General features: G+C 33.6%; 2 protein-coding genes across 4 annotated transcripts in view; one reads left to right on the top strand and one right to left on the bottom strand.

The window, feature by feature from the left end:
• LOC132200122 (matrix metalloproteinase-2-like) overlaps nt 1–23203 on the bottom strand; it is a 35495-nt gene that overhangs the window by 11011 nt on the left and 1281 nt on the right. For both annotated transcript variants that reach the window (XM_059625335.1, XM_059625336.1), the window contains exons 2-3: nt 9666–9767; nt 8833–8993 (exon numbers count right to left, since the gene is read on the bottom strand). In XM_059625335.1, coding sequence (XP_059481318.1) covers nt 8833–8993; nt 9666–9767 — 263 coding nt within the window. The remainder of the gene's footprint in view (nt 1–8832; nt 8994–9665; nt 9768–23203) is intronic.
• Nucleotides 4697–7590, top strand: LOC132200121 (uncharacterized). 2 transcript variants are annotated; one of them, XM_059625334.1, is made up of 5 exons: nt 4697–4845; nt 4930–5053; nt 5114–5239; nt 5298–5402; nt 6726–7590. In XM_059625334.1, the coding sequence occupies exons 1-5, from the start codon at nt 4777–4779 to the stop codon at nt 7526–7528; spliced, it is 1227 nt and encodes a 408-aa protein (XP_059481317.1). In that variant the 5' UTR covers nt 4697–4776; the 3' UTR covers nt 7529–7590. The 2 variants fall into 2 exon arrangements, with proteins under 2 accessions (XP_059481317.1, XP_059481316.1); XM_059625333.1 differs by having other exon boundaries at nt 5298–7590.

The following is a 23203-nucleotide window of genomic DNA, read 5'->3' as shown; positions in this document are numbered from 1 at the left end:
GGATTTTTTTAGTAAAATTAATTTTAAAGAGGGAGATTAAATAAATTAATTAGATTTTCAATATGAATTGCTCCAAATCATGAAATATTTATATAAAGTTTAAATTTTTTTTTAAATTTTCTATTGGTACATATTTTTGTATACCAAGTTTTTGTCATTAATCTAGAATAAAATTGTGTAAAAGTATATAATTATAATTAGAAATGATGACTCAGAGTTGCTCCATACGGAAGTTTCCCAGAATTAATAACAGGACATACAAAATAACGCAGAATTAACTCTTCGGCGCCACAGGATAGGGATATAATTAGTAAAAAGGGGCGTTCGTTTTGGGTTTCGAACGCTGAAATGAGTTTATATATGTTGTGCTGCACCACCCACTGCTTAACTATGTTGGGCCGAGATGAAAAAAGGCTCTCTCATCAACATGCTATTTTGTGTTTGTGCGCTGCACTTTATCAAATGATAGCACATGAATACGCCTACCTTTAATGACAACAACTGTGAAACTCAAACCACCCTCTGACGCGAGCATGCACGTGATCCTGTTCGAGTGCTCACCAAGGCAGAATGAAAATAAGAGCCTTCACAATGGAGTGGCAATTTTTATTTGCAACAATGTGTGCAAAAAACAGGGAAAAGCGAGTAGCAGAGCAGAGTGTTGGGAAAATTGGAATTCTTAAAATTGCTCCGTTGGACTAGTGTATTATTAAGTTTAATTTTGAATATATACATAAATGATAGTTTTTAAAAACTAAGAAAATCTATTTATAGCTTTTAATAATATTTATTCATATCAACAAAGTTGTAATTGTTTTATATATTTTATTTAGTTTTATTATATAATAAATAACTTTTTTTTCAATTCATCATTATATCAATTTAAAAATCATTTTAAATAATATTTTTGGATAAAGCTATATATTTCTAATTATAACTTCAATTAAAATTTTAAAATTAAATAAACCCAATCGATCACCAATTCAACAGATCAAATCTAATGTAAATTTTATAAGACACACGAAGCCACTCGAAGCTTTTGTATCGTGATTCTCGCAATTAAAATAATACAGGTGAATTAGAAAAAAAAGTCATACAATAATTGAACTAAATTTGATCTGCACTGTCAGTCTTTTGGTCTCCTTAATTAATTTTGTGTAGCAGCCAAAGAATAACTGTCTTTGCACCATTGGTGTGTGTGCATGTTTTTTATTTTTTACTCGTCGCGGTCAACTCAAGGCTCACACATATATCATATTGCTGTTCCGCGCTCTCCATGTACGTTTTTTTTTATTCTCATTCCGCAATCAAACCATTTCCAATACTGAATAAATGTTCTGCACCGATTATTATTTTTACTCGCGGTTTCGATTTCCATTGCGCAGATCAAAATTCCTCTCTCCTAAAAAATTTATGCAAGGAAGAACTGGATCCCTCACGAGTTAATCGGATTACTTTGGTGGTAATTAAAATGTGTCTCAAATTCTTCGCAACAAAAAGGGAATACGGTGGTGAAATTTTCTGTGAAATATCTCATTCAAAGAATGCAAAAAATGGAATTACATATTATAAAAATTTTAAAGAAGAAAATCGTGATTTTTAAATTAAACTAAATCTATCATACAAACAAAGTCCTATTTTGTGCAATTTTATACAATAATTTTATCACAGTAAAAAAAAGCAAAATACACAATGTACAAGAACTTTTTGCTAGATCATGCGATTCTATATTTGAAATTTTGCCTTATTTACTATCGCTCTCTTTTCATAAAAGATTTTTTCCTCTAAAACTTAACCTTTTCTCCAAATAACTGGTAAAAAGTTAAGCCTCTGGATTGTTTTCATAAAAAGATAAATTAAATACACTTATTCTTTACATACAAATTGAATTTTTGCCTCCAAATTGTTGATTTTAATAAATGAAAATTTTCCAGCAATTCAAGATTAAAATTATTTCAACAAATAAACAACAGTAATTATTTCTACTTAAAATATCTTCCTCGTACAAAATCACCCTTTAAAAATTGTTACCTAAAATTGCTGGGAAAAGTCTCCAATTTTATGAATTTAAACTTATTTGAAAACTGAATGATCCATTGCCTGTATTTTTTTAGAAATCACGTCAAACATTTTAGCATATATTATCAATTTTTAGATTCTGCCGGTTGATTGAATTCACGTCGAGAGCATCAGGCAGATTGATATAATTATATTTTTCTTTTCGAGGTGTGTGTGTGTGTGTGATTATGACTTTGTTCTCACCACGATTGTGTGTCACGCGGTTGGGGCAGCGAATGACGAGCGAGAGATGAGAATATAAAAATTAAAATGTAGCATCCTCGCTCGGGCGACGCTGCACAAAGAGCCGAACTACGGCAGTAGATTATGGATGGGAGCATTCATGCATGTGTCACCTTCCCTGGGCCGGCGGGTCACATGCTGCATATTATTATGTCCTTGTGCTGTCAGGTGGCGAGCAGGTCTCAAGTGCGAGCTGGTTTTACTCTCTCGCGGTGGCGATGCGAAATTTGAACTCGACAACCCAGCTCGAGTAATTCGATCGTGCCGGGAAGTTGTATGGTGGCTGCCCGTTCGGTCGGACGCCGCCGCCGCCGTCGACGACGACTGCCTCTCCCTATATCGATTGTATGTGTGACCTCGAGGACACGGCGTCCCGATTATTCTATATTGGTGTATTATGCATGCACGCACTCATTACCCGCAGCAGCTAGAGCGGGCTCGCTTTGCAAACGATTTTTTTTAACCCTTTCTTTCTCTCTCTCACCGACGCAGTGTGTAATGAGCTTTTGCGCGCAAATTTTTCACCGAGAGGGAAGTACGAGGAAGCCAGACAACTTGAGCACCGGCCAAACAATAACAGATGGCGGAAATTATATGTACATATTGGAAAAGAGCTGCGCAATTTGATAATCTAGGCGGGGGTGCGAAAAAATAAAGTCCAAAAATACCAGTAAAAAATTTAATTTGTTAAAGAAGGCCTGATGATTTTGTTATAAGTAGTTTTATTTTGACTATATCTAAAATTTATTTGAAAAAAGTTCAAACTTTTAGTACAAGTTACGCACACAACAATAGTTTTTATAAATGTGTGCTTTCCAATAAAAATAAATTATTGTGAGAGCCACATTTTTTGGAATTTCTGGAATATTTTTCTTTTTTTTTCAATAACGTCTGATGAAATCAGCTTTATTGTTCAATTTCACCATTGCATTAAAAACAAAACGAGGAAATTCCAGTCATGTTAGCAAATTCTATTTGACGCTTATTGTTAATATGTTCTGGACTCACAGTTTAAAAAATTTGCTCGTATAGTGTCAGCCATTATTCAATCTCTAACCCTCGATCATCCAGCCAGTTTAAAAGTTCATTAATTAATTTAAATAATTAAATATTTATTTGACTGTAAAATACTTGAATTTTCGCTCAGGTTAAATAATAAGTTCATAACAGGGCGTATTGAATAACAAGAAACATACAATTTATATACTAAGTAAAAATAATAATGAGTAGCAAAATAAGTCTAATTAATCACGCCAAATTTAAAAACATTTTTTCTTATTAAAAATAATCTTTTAAAAAGAGGTTAATATAATGTATCATTATCATTATTTGGTCTAGTTTAATTTTAAATTTTAAACCAGTCGTAGTTTTGTGCTACTTTCCAGAGTTTCTTGTCTCTCTGCGGTGAATATGAGCCTCTCTGCATTTTGTAATGAAAAACTGTTGTGCCTTCATCAATGGATCTGCTCTATATTCTATGAATAGAGGATGATCGCGCCCATATATGCGTATCATTTGCTCTTGGGTGTTCTGAATGAAACCCCACAAGTGCCGCCGAAATTTACAGATCAGGAAGTTGATAAGAGGGAAATAGGGGTGTGGGCCCGCGCAAGTGTCCAGAATTTCAAACCAGCACGAACTATCAGACACGCAACCGTATATTATTTTTCTAATACGGAAAAAAATTAATATATTAAAAAATTGCACACGCCAAGCAAGGCTTCAGTCCTCGTTACCAGCCTCGATTCACTTGCGTAATATTTTTAATCCTCGTGGATTGAACTGAAATTAAAAGTGGCTGTGTGTGCGAGAGAGACGAAAGTGATTATCTCCCCCTCGGCTGACAATATAAAAGCGAGCAGAAACGAAAACTTTAATGGAATTGACCTCTGTTTCAGTTAAAGTAATTAAACTGGTCATGAGTTTTGTTCAATAATAGACCGACCATTGGCAGATGATTGAATGATCAGTTGGGCCGTAATGAAAGGGGTATAAAGTGGAAACGTGTGGAGAAGAGTGGGCAATGTTAAGGCGCGGCGCCGAGAAACGAGCGCGCTTCGTTGGCCCTCTGTTTTCAAAGCTTGAAAGCTCCGAGAGCTGATCGTTCAAAAAGAATGATGTAGAGGGACACTCGACTAGCTTGGCGCGTTTTCAATCATAAAATTATTTTAAAATAATTTTTTTAATAATTGTTAATGTTTTTCTATATTTTATTTTTTTTTAATTTTATTTTATTTAATTATTGTTATATTTTTTTTATTGTTTAAACAAAGAGAAATATTTTAAAAATTAAATAAGTTGTTTTGAAAAGGCTACTGCTTGAGTAATTTTAGTGAGCGTGAAAACAAGTGAGTGCGACTGTGAACGCTGATTTCGCGCTTCCAAAGTTGTTTATACACAAAGGCACATGGTTTCTTAAATTTAATTTTGAACCAAATGAGTTGTTTGGAGCAGTTTTAATAACCATTCTGATATATGGATCATCACAATAATAAAAGAAAAAGACGGCCACATAAGAGAGGAATTTGGGATCCAAACTATCCCGTAAGTAAATTTTTATGTTTTTTTAGCGCTATAATGTAACTTATCAATTTTCACTTCTTAATTTATAATTTTTTGTTAAATTAGATTTCCGCCAAAATGAGATCGAGACATGATGGCTTGGATGTTCAGAGCAGTGACAGTGACACAGACGAGTGTGTCATGTTGGATGCCCCAGCAAGTTCAACCTCCGAAAATGAAAACATCAATGGTAAAAGCAAAAAAATGATTAGTTAAATTTTCAACTAATTTTGAATTAATTTTTTAATAGAGATTCAATATATGAAGTCTCTGCCAAACAGCCCAGCTGATCAATTAGATAATGTTTCTGATTCCGAAGAAAGCGGAAATCAGTCGGACGAATCAGAATCTTTTGACACCTCTGAAAGTACGCAAGGTAATTAATAAAAAAAATATTGAAATTTCTATTTTTAATTACACAATCCTTAAAATAGGAGATTCGTCTGAAGATGAAACTTCGTCGGATGAAGAACTTGCAGGAGATTTTGCAAATTTGGAGCAGCTACTTTTCACAAACGAAACAAGCCAAGCCACATTAGGTATTGCTCTGCTCAAACTTTGTAAAATATACTCCAAGCACTTATGTTCCAAGGGTCTCTTGAGAGATGTGATTAGTTTAATCAATGAAATATTACCCAGAAATAGCAACTTTCCTAGTTCGTTGCACAAATTTTTGGAAATAGCTAGCTCGGTTGTCCCAAATTGCAATTATACTTCAAAATATTTCTGTGCCGATTGTCATAAAAGCTTCGGAGACACTGATAAGGACATTTGTGAGCGATGCTCGAGTAAAAGTTCGGCTGTTTATGTCAGCAATGATTTAAGTGCCCTCGTGAAGGTATTTTTCGAATCAAACGGATTAGCACAAACTATTGATGCATATAAAACTACCCAAATTGCTGATGAAAAAGTACGTGACATTGTTGATGGGCGGAGATTTCAGTCGTCAAATAAAAATCAGTATGATTTAGCTCTGATTCAAAACATCAAAAGTATTCCAGTTGCTAATGGTGCTGAAACTCAAATATGGCCAAATGCTTTGGCCATTTGTGATATTTCACCTGATTTACGTTCAAAAAGTGTCCTGTTAGAATCAATTTGGTATTCAAATTCCAAGCCTGATATGATACATTATCTGAGTGACTTTTTCGATTCTTTCGAGCTCCTCAGTATTGATGGTGTTGATTGGAAAAATCCCGTAACAAATAATATTGAAAACAGCAAATTATTTATGATTGCATCCACAGTTGATGACCAAACAAGATGCGAAATGCAATATATAAGTCAGTCTGATGGGAAATATGGGTGCAGTTTTTGTGAAATACCAACTAGTGAATGGAAACATAATATGAATTCAACAAAAATTTACCCATTCAAATTATCAGGCTTTCCTCTCCGCACCCAGGAAAATATGATTGAACAGGCAAACTACGCTTTACGCAATGATCCAGGGAGTGGTGATGAGAATGTTGTCCATGATTATGAATCCAACCACTTTTTTCAAACAAAAGGAGTAAAAGGCTATACTCCTTTGACCCTGTTTGATAATTTTGATATTGCAAAAGGATTTTCTCCCGATTATTTGCATAGCTGCCTGGTAGGTGTTGTACGCAGAAACATTTCTACAATTTTAGATGAAAGAAATTCAAAGAAAGAATTTCAGATTGTGAGATATTTGGGACTGATTAATATAAAACTGGATGAAATCACTCCGCCAAAATTCATGAAGCGTCCGCCTAGACCATTAAACAAGATAATGAAATGGGAGGGAAGTGAGATTAGGAATTGGCTCTTATATTATTCTCTTCCAATCATGAAAGAATTTTGGCCAAAGCAATATTTAGAGCACCATTTGCTTTTAGTTTTTGGAATCCATACTTTGTTGAAAGAGGAAGTGTCAAAAGAAGAAGTTGAAAGTGCCCGGAGAGCTTTAGAGGAATATTGCGGACTCTATCCCCTTCATTATGAAGCCGAAGATCAAACTTTTGATTTGCACATGCTTCTCCACCTGCCAGATTCTGTTTTGGAATTAGGTCCGTTGCAAATGCACAGCACTGATGCTTTTGGAAATGCAAAATTTAGACTGGGCCAAGATATTCATGGCTCTGGTGCACGCGTTGCAAAGAAACTTCAAAACACGATGCAAATTATAAATTTCCAAACTTGCCTACAGTTCAAGTACGAAAAGGATGAAGCTCAGAAAATTCAAGTTCTTGGAGGAAAAGTTCTTACTGAGAAAATCAGTCGTGAAGTAATTGATTTCCTTGAAAATAGAGTCATTGTATTGGAAGATGATTACACGATGGAATTTTACTTGCGTGCTAAAGTTAACTCGGTGACTTTCACATCTGAATTTTACACCAAGGAAAAAACCACAGATTCCTCCTTTGTAAAGTATAAGAAAAATGATTCCCAGGAAGAATTTGCAAGAGTAATGTATTTTGTAACTGTGAATACTGACAAGGTGTACTTCATTGGAAAGAAAATTGACTTAATGTCTCCTGTATTTGAAAATAACGAAATGGCTGTGTCGGTTGATCATATCAGACCTTACAGTGTGACAAATGAAATAGTCATGTGCAGTGCTTCCAAAATTGTGATGCCATTAATCAAGGTTGAAAGTTTCTTATGCATACCTCCGAACACTTTTGAAAGGAGTTTGTAAATGGTGATGAAATTATTAAATAGATTTAAGAGGATTGTGACTGAATAATTGTATTGTTAAAAGCATGTAAATAAATTATTACTTGATTGCAATTAACATGAAGTATAATTATTTTGATCCATTGGATAAATGTAATTTTTTAATCTATGTTGCATTCTATTAGCGCGCTTTGCGAGTGCTTACTTTTTTTAATGCATCGATTTTTCTTTATTTAATATCAAATAAAAAACAATTTAAATCAACAAAAAATATTATTTTAAACAAATTAGATAAAATATTTTAATTAAAAAAATTGACAATATAACAATAATATCAAAATCAATATGTCTCAAAATTATTTTACAAGTTTCCACACTACAGATGATAATGAACCCAGAGCAATATTTTACAAAGTTGAACGATTTAGCCCCACGCAGAGGCAATAAATTTATCATTTTTTTTTTTACAACAAAGAGATTCTCCGTAAGTCCCTCTATGCGCTGAGGAAATAATGCGTTACAGGGAAACAATTGCACCGCGGCCGACAGTAATTACGTTCAGAGAGAAAAATAAGACAAAGTTGAGACACGCCGAGCAGATGCCATTTGACATTAATTTTTCATCTTAAAAACAAAATCAACTCCCGTGACTCACACAAAAGCATTCACCGATATCAATTATATTCGCGCTGCAATTATTTATTTATTTTCTTAGACGGAAAGAATGAATGACACGTCGTGACTCATCACCTATATACTCTATATCAATATAAGACGAGTTGCAACACAGAAAGTCAATTACGAGAAAATGTTCGACGGAGCGGCAAAGTGCGTTTTTATTTCATCTGGAAATGCGAAAAACAAACCGCTAATTATTATTGATGCTCGGCGTAAATGAGTCAGTGAGTGAACGGAGAGTTTCGTTTCAATTTTCGTTCAGGCAGATTAGCGAATGACACGCTAGGACGAATTTGCACAAACGGCCGGCTTTGGCCTGACTTAAACGATCCGTGCAACACTTTATATGGAGTTGTAAACGTTTCGTGCGAAAATAGCCAATGTGTATAATAGTTACCGGGAAAATGCAAATAAATCAATGTAAAATAGAGACGCATATCTTCTCCGCCCAATTATTGCCGACGCCTCTCTTATTTGCGAGATCATTACCGGTAATCATAGCCTTATTCTAAGAAGGGGACATGTATACATTTTTCTTCAGGTCCAGCCCGTGAGAAACTTGACTTTTGCACTTTCGCAATGTCTAAATGTTTTATGGCTCTCAATCGGTCAAGATGCAATAAGGAAAAAATGAAAACGGTCACTTACGTCCAAGTCAATTTGTGTTGCTTCCAAGATGATCCCTGCTTGACGTACCGCTTGCTTCGGAAGCCGCGGTCCTCCTTGTCCGGAAGTCCGCACCTCGGAGTGTCCAAAAGTTTTACTGTGGCCTTGTCCATCTTTCCAGTGGCTGGAATTCCAGCAAATTTCTGCGGAATTTTTTTTTTTTAATTATTTAAAGAATTAATTTTAATGCAATCAAAAGGACATTTTTTTGATTGAGCTTTATTTCAAAATTTTAAAATAAAATAACGTTGACAATTTATAAATTAAAATTATAATAAGTATGTTATCAAAAATATTACATGACTGTATTACTTAAAAGAAGTCAAAATTATACCACAAAATAATAATACTTTAAATTTTAAAGAAAATTTAATCAATTATATTTTTTTATCAATAATAAATTTTTTTTACTATTTAACTTTATATATAATTTTTAAATATTTTAATTTTTATAAATTTAAACATAAATTTTTATTTATTATGTACACTTGATTGAAAATGTAACAAGCAAAGCAAAGACATTATCTGAAAATGATATTGCGCACCTCTTGTGAACAGTTTTGGTATTTTGATTTCATAATATAATTCAACATCAAGTTATTAGTCTAGGAATTTTAATTTTGTATGTTTTAATTTTTAATTTTTTTGTTAACATATCTAAAAATAAAATTCTTAACGTTTTTTTTTTAATAAATATTATATTGCAAAATTGTTTTATTTAATTTAATTCAATTTTTCTCTCCAAACAATTCAAAACATCATTGGCCAATAATGACAATAATATACAAATTTTTATAATTTAGATTGAAACTTACCTGCATCTCCATAAGTCCTTTTATCACATCATCTTCATGTCGCAGCTCTCCAGTCTCAAGGTTGGATTGTGGCAGATACCCGAACTGCATCAACTTTTTATGCTGGAACACAAATCCGAAATTACAATTACAAATGACCCCTCGTAAAAGTGGGAGTGGACATTTTATTAGGCTCTATTCAAAGTGGATCTCATGTATACATTTGTATGCAAATCAGCCGCGCATTAGCGAAAAATTAATCGCGATGAAAAAATAAATGCCCCTGAAAGGAAAAGGAGCCATTTGAAAAAATAAATTAAGATGAGAAGCAGCAGCGAACGAACGATTATTTTCACCCTATGATTAAGTCAATAATGGCGAGACGGGCGCGCTTCACCTCTCATCCGGTCACGTTTTAATTCCAAATGAATTTCCATACATTACAAAACAAGAGATCCATTGTTCTCTCTTTCTCGTGACAGCAGACGCGATTGAGATGTGAAACTTTTTATGCCCATACAAGGTTTATTTATATATTTTTGCATTTTCGCCATCATGAGACATTTTATGGTTGCGGAATTTGCAATTTTATTATTCCCGTAAATCGCTGTCTCGTGAATTTGCACAAATGATGCGCTGTCGTTTTAATGTAATCCATCATCCATCTCATCTGCATGCAAGGCCAAGGCGGCAATCAGACGAGTAAATCACGCACCCCTCTCTCGCGGTAATTTAACTTTATATACGTCTCGTCGTCGTTCTCATGAAAAATAAAACGCCTCCAGATAAACTCGTTATATTGCGATTTGAATCTGAATTAGCGTTGGTGGAAGAAAAATACACCATGTTAATTAAGAATCTATTTTGGTACGGAGAAAAGCCGGACAAACAGAAGCCATACTAATTTCGCAGGAGACACACGTGTGCAAAAAACTTGAGAAGATAAATAGTTTTATATGGTTTCAGTTGCAGAGACGAAACGATGATATCTGCAAATTTTCGCAGAGTATAAAATTTATGCAAAAAAAATTCAATTCAATTCAATTTCAGCTCTTTCGAGCTATTTACAATCAGCACGCAATTTTTATCATTGCGCAAATTTTATTATTAAACTTTTTCAGGGTCTCTGCGCTGATTGTAATAATATTTATTATTTAGATGCGAAAAGAGCTGGATAAGATTTCATCGAAATTTAAGTAAACCATTAAATAATTTTAATATTTATGACCATGGAATTGCCATACCCTGAGAGAAATTAATTCACATTGATTACTACACTGAGGTTCAGAATATTTCCACGTAATTATTTATTAATTATTGTATTGAAAATAAATAAAGTTGATTAATAAATAAAAGAATTAAAGATTAAATAATCTATAATTTTTTTTAACTGAAAATAACGTTATTCTTATATTAAAAAATAAATAAATTACATTTTAATTAACATATAACTAAAAACACTGCAAAAGAATTTAGCATGAAATTCTTAAATTATAATATTAAATTCCTTTTTAAACAAGTTTGGACCGGGGTCGTTCCTCTCGTTCGTTCCCATTCAATTTGCACCACGCAGCGATCGAGGTCAACCCTCTGGCAAATATTTACGCATTGCCGGCTATTTCTGCAATGCCACAGCGCAATAAAAAAAAACGTTTGTTCTCAAGTAGACTTGGTTCAAGAGCGAATATGTTTTCCGCAGCACTTGCGACACCGCCCGGTTGCATAGATCGCGTTAAAATTTGTCAACTCGATCTCCACAGCAACGACCGACGCACGCGATCAATTATATTCTCCAACGATAAAATACAAAACGGGGTGTCTAGAACAAATTTTGCAAAATTCGTGATTCATACACGCTGAACTAAACGGTGGGAAACTAAAACAATTGCACGCACGCGGCCGGGTTCTGCTGCTGCTTCTTGAATAATAAACAGGAATTTATTGTGCATGGCGCAAGCTGACCTCTTCATCCTTCTTTAGACCCGATTTGCAATGATTAATTTGAATTTAATGCAGCCACATTGCTCGCCTACGTATTTAACGTAAGTTTGAAGTGGCTTTTGATTTTCTTATTCATGACCGTTTGTCGCTCGTTACGAATTCGGTGACCCGAAATGGATTGAGTCATACGTTGGGGACTTTTAATTTTTCATTCAACAGGAAATCTCAGAATTTTGAGAAAAATTGTAAATATGATTAGTTAAAATTAAAACGGTGCGTGACAAATACCCAATCAAAACATAATAAAATACAAATTTAAAATTGACTTATCAAAAGGAATGAAAGGGAAATTGCCCAACTAAAAATTAAAAGTTGATTTACCAAGATTTATCTTATTGTGACCTTAAATTTAACAAAGGATATGGAGGAACTAGGAACTATAAAAAAACTAGTTTTGTTTTATAATTCGCTATAATTTTATTTAAAATTTAAAAAAAAGCAGTCAGCTGTCTCCAAGATTTTTAAGTATTTCGCGACTTTATAGTTTATTACTAAATAGTTCAGTACAAATAGTGTGCCAGAAATCAATATTGAATTGGCAAGAGTGTGTAGATGCTATCGATAAAAAATTATTCAGAGAAGAGCAAAATTAGCCAAAAATGATAAAAATTAACCTTTTTGAAATATTACCAAATGAAATTTTGTTTGAAAAGTTTTTAAAATTTAATACAACACGTTATTATTTAAATTTAATTTAGATAATTATGTTTCCCGCAGTGAAATCCAAAGAATTTTTGAAGGGTTTTAGCGCAGTTTAATCTACAAGCTTATCTTCACTTAGTTTTCCAACTTTTTTTGTGGCATACAGTGGCATATATGTTTGTTACTTTAAGATTTCAGTCCTGCTGGTTATTTCCTGCCCCACGTTCAGATAGTCGTACAAAAATTATTTCGAAAGTAACCACACTTCCCGTAGCACGAAATAAATTAGTATTCACCCTTCCAGCACGAGAACAATACCCACTAATAGGAAATTAACTTTTATCTCTCCTCTGAACCGTTAGCTGAAAATTTAGATGGTCAATTATCGACTCATTACGATGCTCGCAACGTCTGCTCGATTGAATGGAAGGTGACGTAACAGTCCCAGCATGCATTTCGGAAGTGAGGTCATTATCAGTGAGGAGCACTAAACCCCACAAGCAGCTTTTTCAATGCCGCAGAGTAAAAAAAAATTAGTGTATATTTCTAAACTCGCCGGCTGCGAAAGCCACCCCAGAAGGGCTTACTTTCATCTGGCTCAAATGACAGACGGCGGTCGTAAATTCAGACACAGAGGCTGCCCAGACGGACGCTAATAACAAAACGCACTCACAGAACAAAAATAAGTACTAGACACACTAGACACAATGCACCAATCGTTTGGGGACTGCAACTTTATTTATATTATTGAATAATTTGTGATGAAATAAACAATTATTACCAAAATTTACATTTAATTGGTTTAATTTTCATGGCGCAGTCTAAAAATATACTGTAAAATTGATAAATAAAAAGTAAAAATAAATTTTTTATAGCATTATTTTATTTTGCATTTTTTAAATTGCACTCCTCATGGTAATTTTCCAAATTTGAGAAAGCGTGTACTATGTAATTTATAATTATCAGCATTTTTTTTTTAATTATTTCATAGTTTTCATTTTGCTAAGCCAGTCGATTACTAACTGTTGTTTATCTGTCCAAATAATTCAATTAGATTGATCACTTTTGGTAAATTTTTGTAAAAATTTAAATTAAAAATATTATTTGCCAATTGTTGTTCAAACTTTGAGAGAAGCAGAATAAAAATTAATTTTTTTCTATGCATATAAGAGAATTTATTTCTACACATCGGAAATGAAGAAGGAAGTAAATTTTTATCAACATAATATTGTTCAATTTATATCAGGTGATTACAATATTGTAATATTTGCATGTCAAAAATTGCTATTAAATTTTTATGGAAGTTTTGAGATTTTAAGAACAATTTCAATAGGTATATTTACAGTATTACAAAGGCAGCTAGCAGAAGAGTAATATAAAACCGAGCAATAAAAAAATTCCAGATAAAAAGTAATAAATTACAAGCCGCCTTAATTTAATTTCGCCCTCGCCCCCCGAAACGTTTAGCGACAGCGTGAAAAAAAATTCAACCGCTGCATTTTGAGGGGATAATAAATAAAAAAGCATATCAGAAAACGGTCGGTCTCTCCACGCCAGATGCCCTCTCTCATAATTACCATACTAACACGCACACATGATGATTTCATGCGCATAGAGTGGTGCAGTGCTGGGTACACCGCGGCACGCATTAGACCTATAATATTTTCGATGTGTTTTATTCCCAACTAATTCGAGTGCTGCGGTTCCACATGGACAACCAAGGCCGTGTCTATTCACAAAAGCGGCAAAATAATGCATAAATAATTGGCGCAGCTCGAACAGCAGAAATTGAAAATAAACAGAAACCACTTCTCCGCCGTGTCATTAATCAATGTTGCGGCCAAAGATCTCTTCGAGAGATTTCAAAATAAATCGACCATCCTATATCAATATTGATTGATTCGTTCAAGCATCTTTTTTCTAATAGAGAGAAAAACATTTGCTCTCGGATAGAGACTCTTCTGATGGCCTTGCGTGTTTTCTTTTTTCACAAGTCCATCTATATTATTTTTCTTTTGTTGGGGGCGACGCACAGATTTTGTACATTTCCATACAATGCGGCTAAATATGTGAAAAGCTGCGGTGGAAATAATTGATTTGATGCGGGTGTGTGTTTTTTACAAAGCCGTCAATATGGGCACGATCGATGTGTGCCGAAATAAAAATTCTCCACGCATCTGCGGAAAGTGCGAAAGTGTGAAATTCACGCGGCGACCGATTTTTAAGTGTGGGTGAAGCGACACGGATTTAGAATTTGCGACGGCATGGTAAGGTGTCCATTACTTGAAATATGGAATCTAAATTGGATTGTTATGTTTCAATTTATATCAAGTTCTAAAATACGTTTTGTATCTTTATCTACCTCGTTTCTAGTGCACTGCTCCAAGTATGAATAAGACTAAACGTGAAACTTTTTAATTTAAGGTGAAACGTTTTAAGGTCTATTTTATGTTATTTCAAACAGGGAAAATTTGAAGAAAATTAATAATTATTTTCCAATAGAATATCATACAATAATCGCTTTGCATTTATATGGTAAAGAGGTATAAATTTAATGAGATCACTGCAAAATCGAATAAATATTAACAAGAATTGAATGAGAATATAAATTTTTTAATGCAAATATCTTCATCGCAAAAAATGTTTCAATATTCCATTATGTTTAAAATGCGATTCAAATATTTAGTTAAGCAATAATCATTCAAGTAATGAAGCATACAAAATAAAGACTTGACTACAAATCTGACAAAAAATTACAATATTAATCAGCGACTTTACTCATCATTATGGAGGAACAGCATTGTTTGATATAAGAGTGCAGATGTTGACGATGTGGTAAATAATTTCAAATTTTCTGTCTTAATTCTTAGCTCTTTTTTATGCAAATAATAACTAATTCTTAATTATTCAATAACTAGAAAAATGTAATTATTAATTTAAATTTGAAATATAATATAATAAGAATTATACATAAATATTTAATGTTACAGAAAAATATTATTGTATAAATTTTAATGCGGAATTTTGGGTAATTACCGAATTTTGTTTATTGTAAATTTATTTTATGATTTCATTAAATGTTAGAGGTGCAACAACATTATAAGCGTGGGAGTAAGTAAATCGCTCAGTCAATGGCAAGACCCTTCTTGGTAAAGGAGTGCGAACGCGGAAAGCGTTGGTGTCGAGACGCGGCGGAAGTCAAAGACGGCGGATTAAATTTTTCAGCATCCCAATAACCGATTAGGAATTACATGCAATTGTCCGTTGATAAATACAATGAGTTGAGAATAAAAAATTCAATATTTCCATATTTTGAACAATCAGAGAAAAGTGACCTTTCCCTTCGTTGTTGACAAAAATGTTTTACTGCTCAGGGAACAATATGAAAAAGGTTGCCCAAATGTCAGAAAATAAACTTTCGACGCCCAAATGTCTTTTAGTCTTGCTCTTAACGACCGGCTCTTGAATAATGGCCTGTTGAGGTACAAGTCGGCGTCACATTATTTTTTGTGTTCAACCCATGTTTAATTTTAGGCTCGTTTTTCCTCGTTGCTCATTACGCTGGTCACAGACTGAGTAAGTCTGCGGACGCACGAATTGAAAATAACCGCCAACCGCGGGGAAATTTTCTGTCACGTCTCGGAACAAAAAGAATAGGAAATTTATGGTTTGGTATTAAAAAAGACTCCTTCAAACCCAGACTGATTTACAGCTTTTTTTAGACAGAAGTAGGGGCTTAACTGTTAGAATAAGAGGCGAAGGGCTGCTTTTTCTCTCATTAGAACTTATACTGCTCTTCGTCTGCTGGAGTTTGTTATGAGCAACGACTTGTGTGTGTCTAGCTGTCGAAGAGCAGCAGACGAGAGTGCTGCATGCGATATATAGGGTTTCCAATTCTGTCTGATAAGTGTCTCCTCGGAGATGTTTGTGACACGCGAGCAAAGATAGACACGATGGAGGTGTTGAAGGCTGCCAAGTTAATTAGTTTGTGACTCATTGTATTTTCAATTTCCCTTTCAGATAAATGGAAATAATGTCAGAATTTAATTGCCAGATAATAAATAAGATCAGAGAAAAAGGCTGTTTAATTTTTTTTATTTAATTTGCCTCGCGTAATTCATTTATGGCAAATTGTGCCATTCCTTCTTTTCAAAACAAATTTTTATTCATAAAATCGAAAATAAACAATGTCACTATATATAAAAATTGTAGAAAAAAACAATAGAAATAAAAATTCTAGTTGTATGTGTGAGAAGAAATGAAATTTTGGACTTTTTCATGACGAAATATACTTTGAAGATTGTTGAACTATTTTATACACAGCTTTAGCTAATAAAATTCTCTTTAGTTTTTTTAAAAATACTTTTCACGTGATTTGTAAGTAAAATTCACGTCTTAAAAGAGAGACTTTGACAGTCTGAGAAAAGCTGATTAATTTGAACCATTTGAACGTTGAAGAAGTTCATGACAATCAAATTACTGATTAAAATGCAAAAGTCAAAATATGTTAGCATTTGAAGGACAAGATAAGAAATAAAATTACAATAATTATTTGAATTCTCTCCTACTGTGTGTGGTCTATTTCAACAAATTCAAAGTTAACATGTTAATTGTGTACTTAATAGGTAGCTGTCACTTTGCTGATATGCAGGATGTTTTAGGTTATCCATTTTAGACAAAAATGCTTTAGGCGCACGCGTCTCTTTTATTAAATTGAGGAAAAAGTTTATCTTTGATCTAATCTAAATAATTATGCAAAATAGTTTGAATAAAAGATATTCAAGAAATTATCTTTTCGTGACCTGAAGCAAATTTCAGTTTGATTCAGATCATGAATTATTTTGATTGATGTGTCAAAATATATATATTTTATTTTTGTCCTTCAAAAGGATATACTAATCGCGCCCATTATTAATTTGATTAAAAAAACTCAGGTCATAAAGTCACTTTTACATCTGACATCTGATACACTCTCACTATATACAAGTCTTTTTATTTTTAATCTCCGACGCGAACTGACGAAGTTAGTAACACAATCATGCTCTCCGGGGCAAAGCTCCTCTTTGTTCATTTGTGTTTGAGGAACCCAACAATTTTCAGCTTATACTCCGACACCGACCCAAGGCCAGCAGTAAGCCTTTTTTTACCATCGAATTATTCCACTTTTCTCACCCGTGCAGCCCAGTGAGTCACGCCAGCTGAGAAAAAGACTGTTCTGGGGACGACGCGAGATAATCTGGACGGGAGGGTGTGTTTTTCGAAGCCACGCGAGGACAAAGGGAGGAGGCAGGGCGGCGGCGGCACTCGCGGCGCCAAGGGCAATGAAAATCAATTGTGTCCGTCTGGCCCCTTTATGCTGACTCGCTCTCATTCATGGGAACGTTGCGTGCCTGATTACTTGCAGTGCACCTTCGGGGTCACTCGATTGTCCGCAATTTCGCTCTTTTTAGTTTTTTTCTAGGCCAAATTATTTTTTTTTTTAATTTGTTAATGCGGTAATTTCGTTCGTTTCAAAATACAACATGACTTCTTGAGCAAGATGTTCCCAGGGTTTTAATCAAACTTTGCCTTGTTTGCATTAATTTAATAAGTATATATTTGAATTATGCTTTCCTTTCTGGAGGTGCGCGTATGGTAATGAACAAGCGAACAGGCGCCGCTTGCTCATTCCGCTCACGCAAACGCCGGTGCACATTCCATGAGGTCGCCGGCGGGCGGCTTTGATCAAATGAGAAGTTCGCAGAATTTTTTTATAATAACTGTATTATAAATTTGAGATTGACGAAATTTATTTTATTTCTTTTGTGGCGCCATCACGGTATTTACACTCGTGCTTTGGTATTCTTCAAAATGTAAAAAACTTTAAGTTTCACCGACTGCAGAAAATGTACTAAAAATATAAAAAGAATTAAAAAATATATTACGAAGCACCATATCCGCCTTTTTAAATATTTTTGATTAAAATTATAAAAAAAAAAAAAAAAAAAAAAAACACTTGATCAGAGAGAGGTAATTTTGATAAAATCGGATAAAATGAATAATAGGAGAAAAAAATAAGTCAACTTTCTATTTAATATGCAATTTTTATCAAATCTTCTTTTGATATTAATATATTTTATGATTATTGTGTTTCCTTGTTTGAATATTTAGAGTTAAATATATTTTACTTTGAAAGAACTGTCAAAATATTTATTTAGTTTCAAGAGAGGAGCGTCTCAAGATCTTTATCGTTGCTCTCGCCATTAATAAAATTCACTTTCATGCAGATCATCCAGTTTTATTTGTTTGTTTTCAAAATGAGATTTTCGTATATGTATAAATTTGCAGGAAGTGCTAATTTCTGTTTTTGCCTCTCGTCTTCACTTGGCAGCTTCTGGCTTTCTTTCGGTTCTTGATAAGATGAAAGCGTTCGGCCCAACAGGAAGCAAATAATTGCTCAATTTAATGAGCTGCAGAGAGTCTGGAGCGTGAAAATCTGGAGGTCGCGAAGAGATACCGCCCGTGTGAATAAAAAAAGCTGCTCATCTCTCTCTCAAATTGCCCGCACTCCCATATAAATTTTCTCCTGCGTGCCAAAGCAAAACGGGCGCCGCCGACGAGACGGGTGCATGGATTATTTTTAGAATAGAGAAAGAATTATTATGGTTTTTTTTTCTCGCAGGAATTTTTGGTGCCACAGGGCGCTATACTGGATTCATCAAAATAAAAAGAGAATGCTTTGCCAAGAATGCAAGAATATGGATTGATAAACTAAAGAAAGAGTCCATGAATAGTGTACAAGTCTCTTTGAAGATCCAATGTGAATTGTAACATCAAAGATTACAATCATTATTTATAATTTTAAGTTTTAATTATAATTATTAATTATTTCAAGATAATTTAACATTTGCATATTTAAAACTATAAATTAATAACTTAAAATATAAAAAATGTAAAAAAATACATATTTAATAGAAATCCATAATTTTTAAAAAAAATATTTATTAGATAATAAAATCTGTTTTAGCAAAAATACTAATTAAAAGAGTTACTTTTAAGTTTGAGACAGACGCACTTTTAAATAGCATATCATTGTGATATAAAAGCTTTAATTTTATTCTAAATTGTTGAGAACTTGAATTAAAATATAAAATTTTTTCATTTCAACTCTTTTAAAGTTTATATAAGTAACTAAAAATAATTTAATAAATAATATAACTTCACATGGTCTTCAAGCATGAACCCTTAAATAATTTTCAAGACCCTTCAACTCTATATACAGTATTGAGAAACAAGAAACAGAAGTACTCACGATCGCTCCTTTTCTTTCTTTCAAGTGAGCGACAAAAAATCGCTCGTAACACATTTAGGCGGTCGGTGTCTCTCTCAGTGCCAAATGCAGAGAACAATTATTATTTATAGCCGTGGCCTCATCTCGCGGATCCTCTCCAACTTTATTCCCGATCCGCGCTTCCTTCCTCCGGCAATCATTCAACTTCTCTTCAAGTGTCGGGCTCGAGATTATTAATTTTATTTTCGCTCTCAGGAAACAAACGCGACTCATCCGCGACTTCAACTTCACTGTTTGTACGCGGCGTGTATTTATATATTTTCGACGAGTGCCCCCCAAATCGTCGGATTGCTCCAAAAGTTGGCTGGAGAGAATTATTGCTAGACGCGATGTTTGTGCAGAGGGAATTCCCTGCCGGGGCCGCCTACACGTAGACTAGAGAAATCGATACAACCGAGAGAGCACTTTCATCCCCTAGCAACTCTCGCAAGATTTGGAGCAAAAACTACGCACCGCTTTGGCAAACGTGTGGAAAGCTGAAAGATTTATTGGCAAAAAAAAGTAAAATTTTGATTGAAATACTGCCGGAAATACCTAAAATTGCGTACGCTTGGACCAACGCCAGAGCGAGGTTAAAATGATGTTCATGTGAAATTAAATCAATGAAATTAATTTGTAGCTCATAAAAATTGCAATTTTAAAATTTAAAATCAATTATTATTTACTTCGTTTGGTGACGAAAATAATTTATTTAAAAATGGTCCATTTTTGTTGCAGATTTTTTCTTTCTTTCAACTATAAACATTTACAAGCAGTTCATGATCATGTGGAGCCAAAATAGAATTCAAATGAAATTTGACAGAAGTCTTATTTTTTAAGAAAAAAAATTGTATTTATTTTTATTCAAATTTCTTAAAATGTTTAAAATCCATTCCTTTCATTGCATCCATTTCAAATTGAAATAGAGACAATTTTTGATAAATTAATTTTTATAGACAAATCTTGGCTATCAAAGTGTCTCCTAATGTCAGACAATCGTTTATTTAATTAGAGCCTGAGCATCCACTCAAATTTTAAGTGGCTTCGAGAGTGCATGACTGACATTTCATATCTTATAACTAGAATTTGTGTGAGAATTTCTTTCGCGTCTGAAATATCACGGTTTTCTAGGCGCCAACAGGACGGTCCCAAACAAATTTTTAAATTGTTGGTGCCAGAAGAGCCCTTCCATTTATCAAACGCACAGCGTGTTTGGAGTATAATCTCTCTCTGTAAAAAGTAATTCAGCTAAAAGCTATTGATAATCGCGCGGCCCTCCAAAGCGGCACTACTTCCTGTCTGTTGTGTTAAAGCACATGAGCCAGAAACGAGAAAAAAAGAGGCAGGGTGCATAGGGATGATGGGTGTGGGTGCACCGGGCTCGTCAAAATAAACACGCTCGGATTGCCCTGCGATGCAGTTCATTATTTATACAGCAGCCCTGCGCTTTATTTAACAATCTTGCTTGAGGAGAAACAGCGGTTATTTACTGGGAAAGAGGGAAAGACCCATGCACCGCGCCACAGTGTCGGACTTAACGGTCTGTGTGCAGTGATTTTTGCTTTAGGAAAGAGGGGACGTGCTGGTGCGTCATAAAAATAAAAGAAATCATCGAGGAGAGCCCCCGGAAGAAAGGTATACTTTCTGTGAATTCCATTTACGTGAATCCGACAAAATAATGTCAAGTGATAAATTAAAATTTCTTAAAAAGACGACTGACGCAGCAAAAAAAATTTATGTTATCAATTCCTTCTAAATCTAAAATGTAATGATTAAACTGGCCACTTATCACGAAAAATACTACTTATTACTCAAATTTCAAAATTGAAAAATCGAGGTTAAGTCTTTTTTTTACCAAAATTAAACATTCAAAGATAAATTTTCAGTTAATTTTTAAATTCATTTTATTATTTTCGATTAAAAAACAAAAACTTTATGATGAAAGAAAATTTAATTAAAGAACTTGATAATTTTTTTTCTAAAAACACAAAATTATAAATAAACTAGAACCCATTGTTGTCAAAACGGTTAAAAATGGAATATTATCTGCAAATAATAGTATTAATAAGAAATTGCAATGAAACGTATTATTATTTTCAGTTTATTTTACACAACACTTTGTTTAATAAATTTGATTGACAAAGCCTAGAAAATAAAAATAAAATCTTAATATTGCTCTAGAAAAATCTAATAATTGTCCGTTTTTATGTTAAATAGTCAAAAACGCTGTTATTATTTCACATAACTTGGAATCGAAATTACACAATTCTTAATAAAAAATAGAGTTTGGTGCAAAATTAATGAGAAAATTAGGAAAATTACGTAACATATTATATTCTCTGAATTTTGAGTAAGGAATAAAATAGAATTAACGGAAAGACACATAAAATGGGTTTTAAAATACAATAAACTTCGTGATTAGAGAAGCGAAATTCTAAATGCAAATAAATATGAAGATTGACCTTCGCAGCGCCAAAAGATCAAGGTATCAATTTACAAAGGCGCCCATGAATAATTCAAAATGTCCAGTTAGGAATAAATTTAATCAAAGACAACGTGTAATTATTCAGCTCATCAGCGGCCAAGTCAAGCTGAAAACCTCAGTGTGTTGTTTTCCACCTCCTCTTTTTCTGCTCTACTCACGCACATAAATAATTTTCACAACTCCACAGGGCTTATACTTGCCACCAGCAGACCCAGCACTTCTGTTTTGTGTGAAAGAAAAAAAATGCCGAAACCGCAGCATCGCACACGTCGAGAGATTGTCTCGACCATAAGCAATTTCCGCCGCGGCCAATGGACTTTTTGTTTATCTCAAACTTCAAAGCGGAAAAGTAGAATTCTTCCCGTGCAGAAAAATTCCTTGAAAAAGAGAAATGACCCGAGAAAAAGGCAAAAACCTTGCTTGGTACAGGAAATTTAATTACATGTTTTCAGCGCGTGCGGCATTAAATTAATATTGCGTTCGAACTTCAAAGAAGAGCATTATATGCACATGCCTATGCATGTATATCGAGTTGCACTCGTTCTCGCTGCATTAATAATTATTTAGTTTTTTTTACACCAAACCAGATGAGGCGCGACACACGTCAAGAAAGTTGAGCGTGCTTAATTATTGGATAAATGTTATTTTTTCAGGATGTATTCCTATTGAGTGAAAAGCAGTCGCGATAAATATAGAGGTCGTCGACTTTTCGGCAGCATTATCTTCCTTTTATGGAAACTCATTTCACTCTAGCGTGTAGAGGCCTGATGACTTTCTCATCCAACATTAATAATTTGTTTCATAAGCAGCGACAAGATAAACATATGGACGAATTTAATTGATTCAATTTTTATAGGTAAAAAATGTCTTAAGAATTGTTCTCAAAAAGTAAGAGAAAATGTTTTAAGCTTCAATTTAAATTCAAATAGTCATAACCAAATATAAAAAAATAAAAAATCGTTCGTTTTCACCAGATTTATAAATTTTATATGGATCTGATTTTTATTTTTATTTCCAGATTAAATTCAATTTTATGGAAGTTTTTATAATATTTTGTTTATTCTTAAGTATGTTTTGTTAAAATGATCTAAGCATTTATCTCGAAAAGATATTGAATTATTT

This window comes from Neocloeon triangulifer, unplaced genomic scaffold (genome assembly GCF_031216515.1).
Source record: "Neocloeon triangulifer isolate White Clay Creek 2 clone unplaced genomic scaffold, ASM3121651v1 ptg000014l, whole genome shotgun sequence".
NCBI classification, from domain to species: domain Eukaryota; kingdom Metazoa; phylum Arthropoda; class Insecta; order Ephemeroptera; family Baetidae; genus Neocloeon; species Neocloeon triangulifer.
The sequence above is the reverse complement of the archived record's forward strand: the minus strand, read 5'-3'. Positions and strand labels throughout refer to the sequence as shown.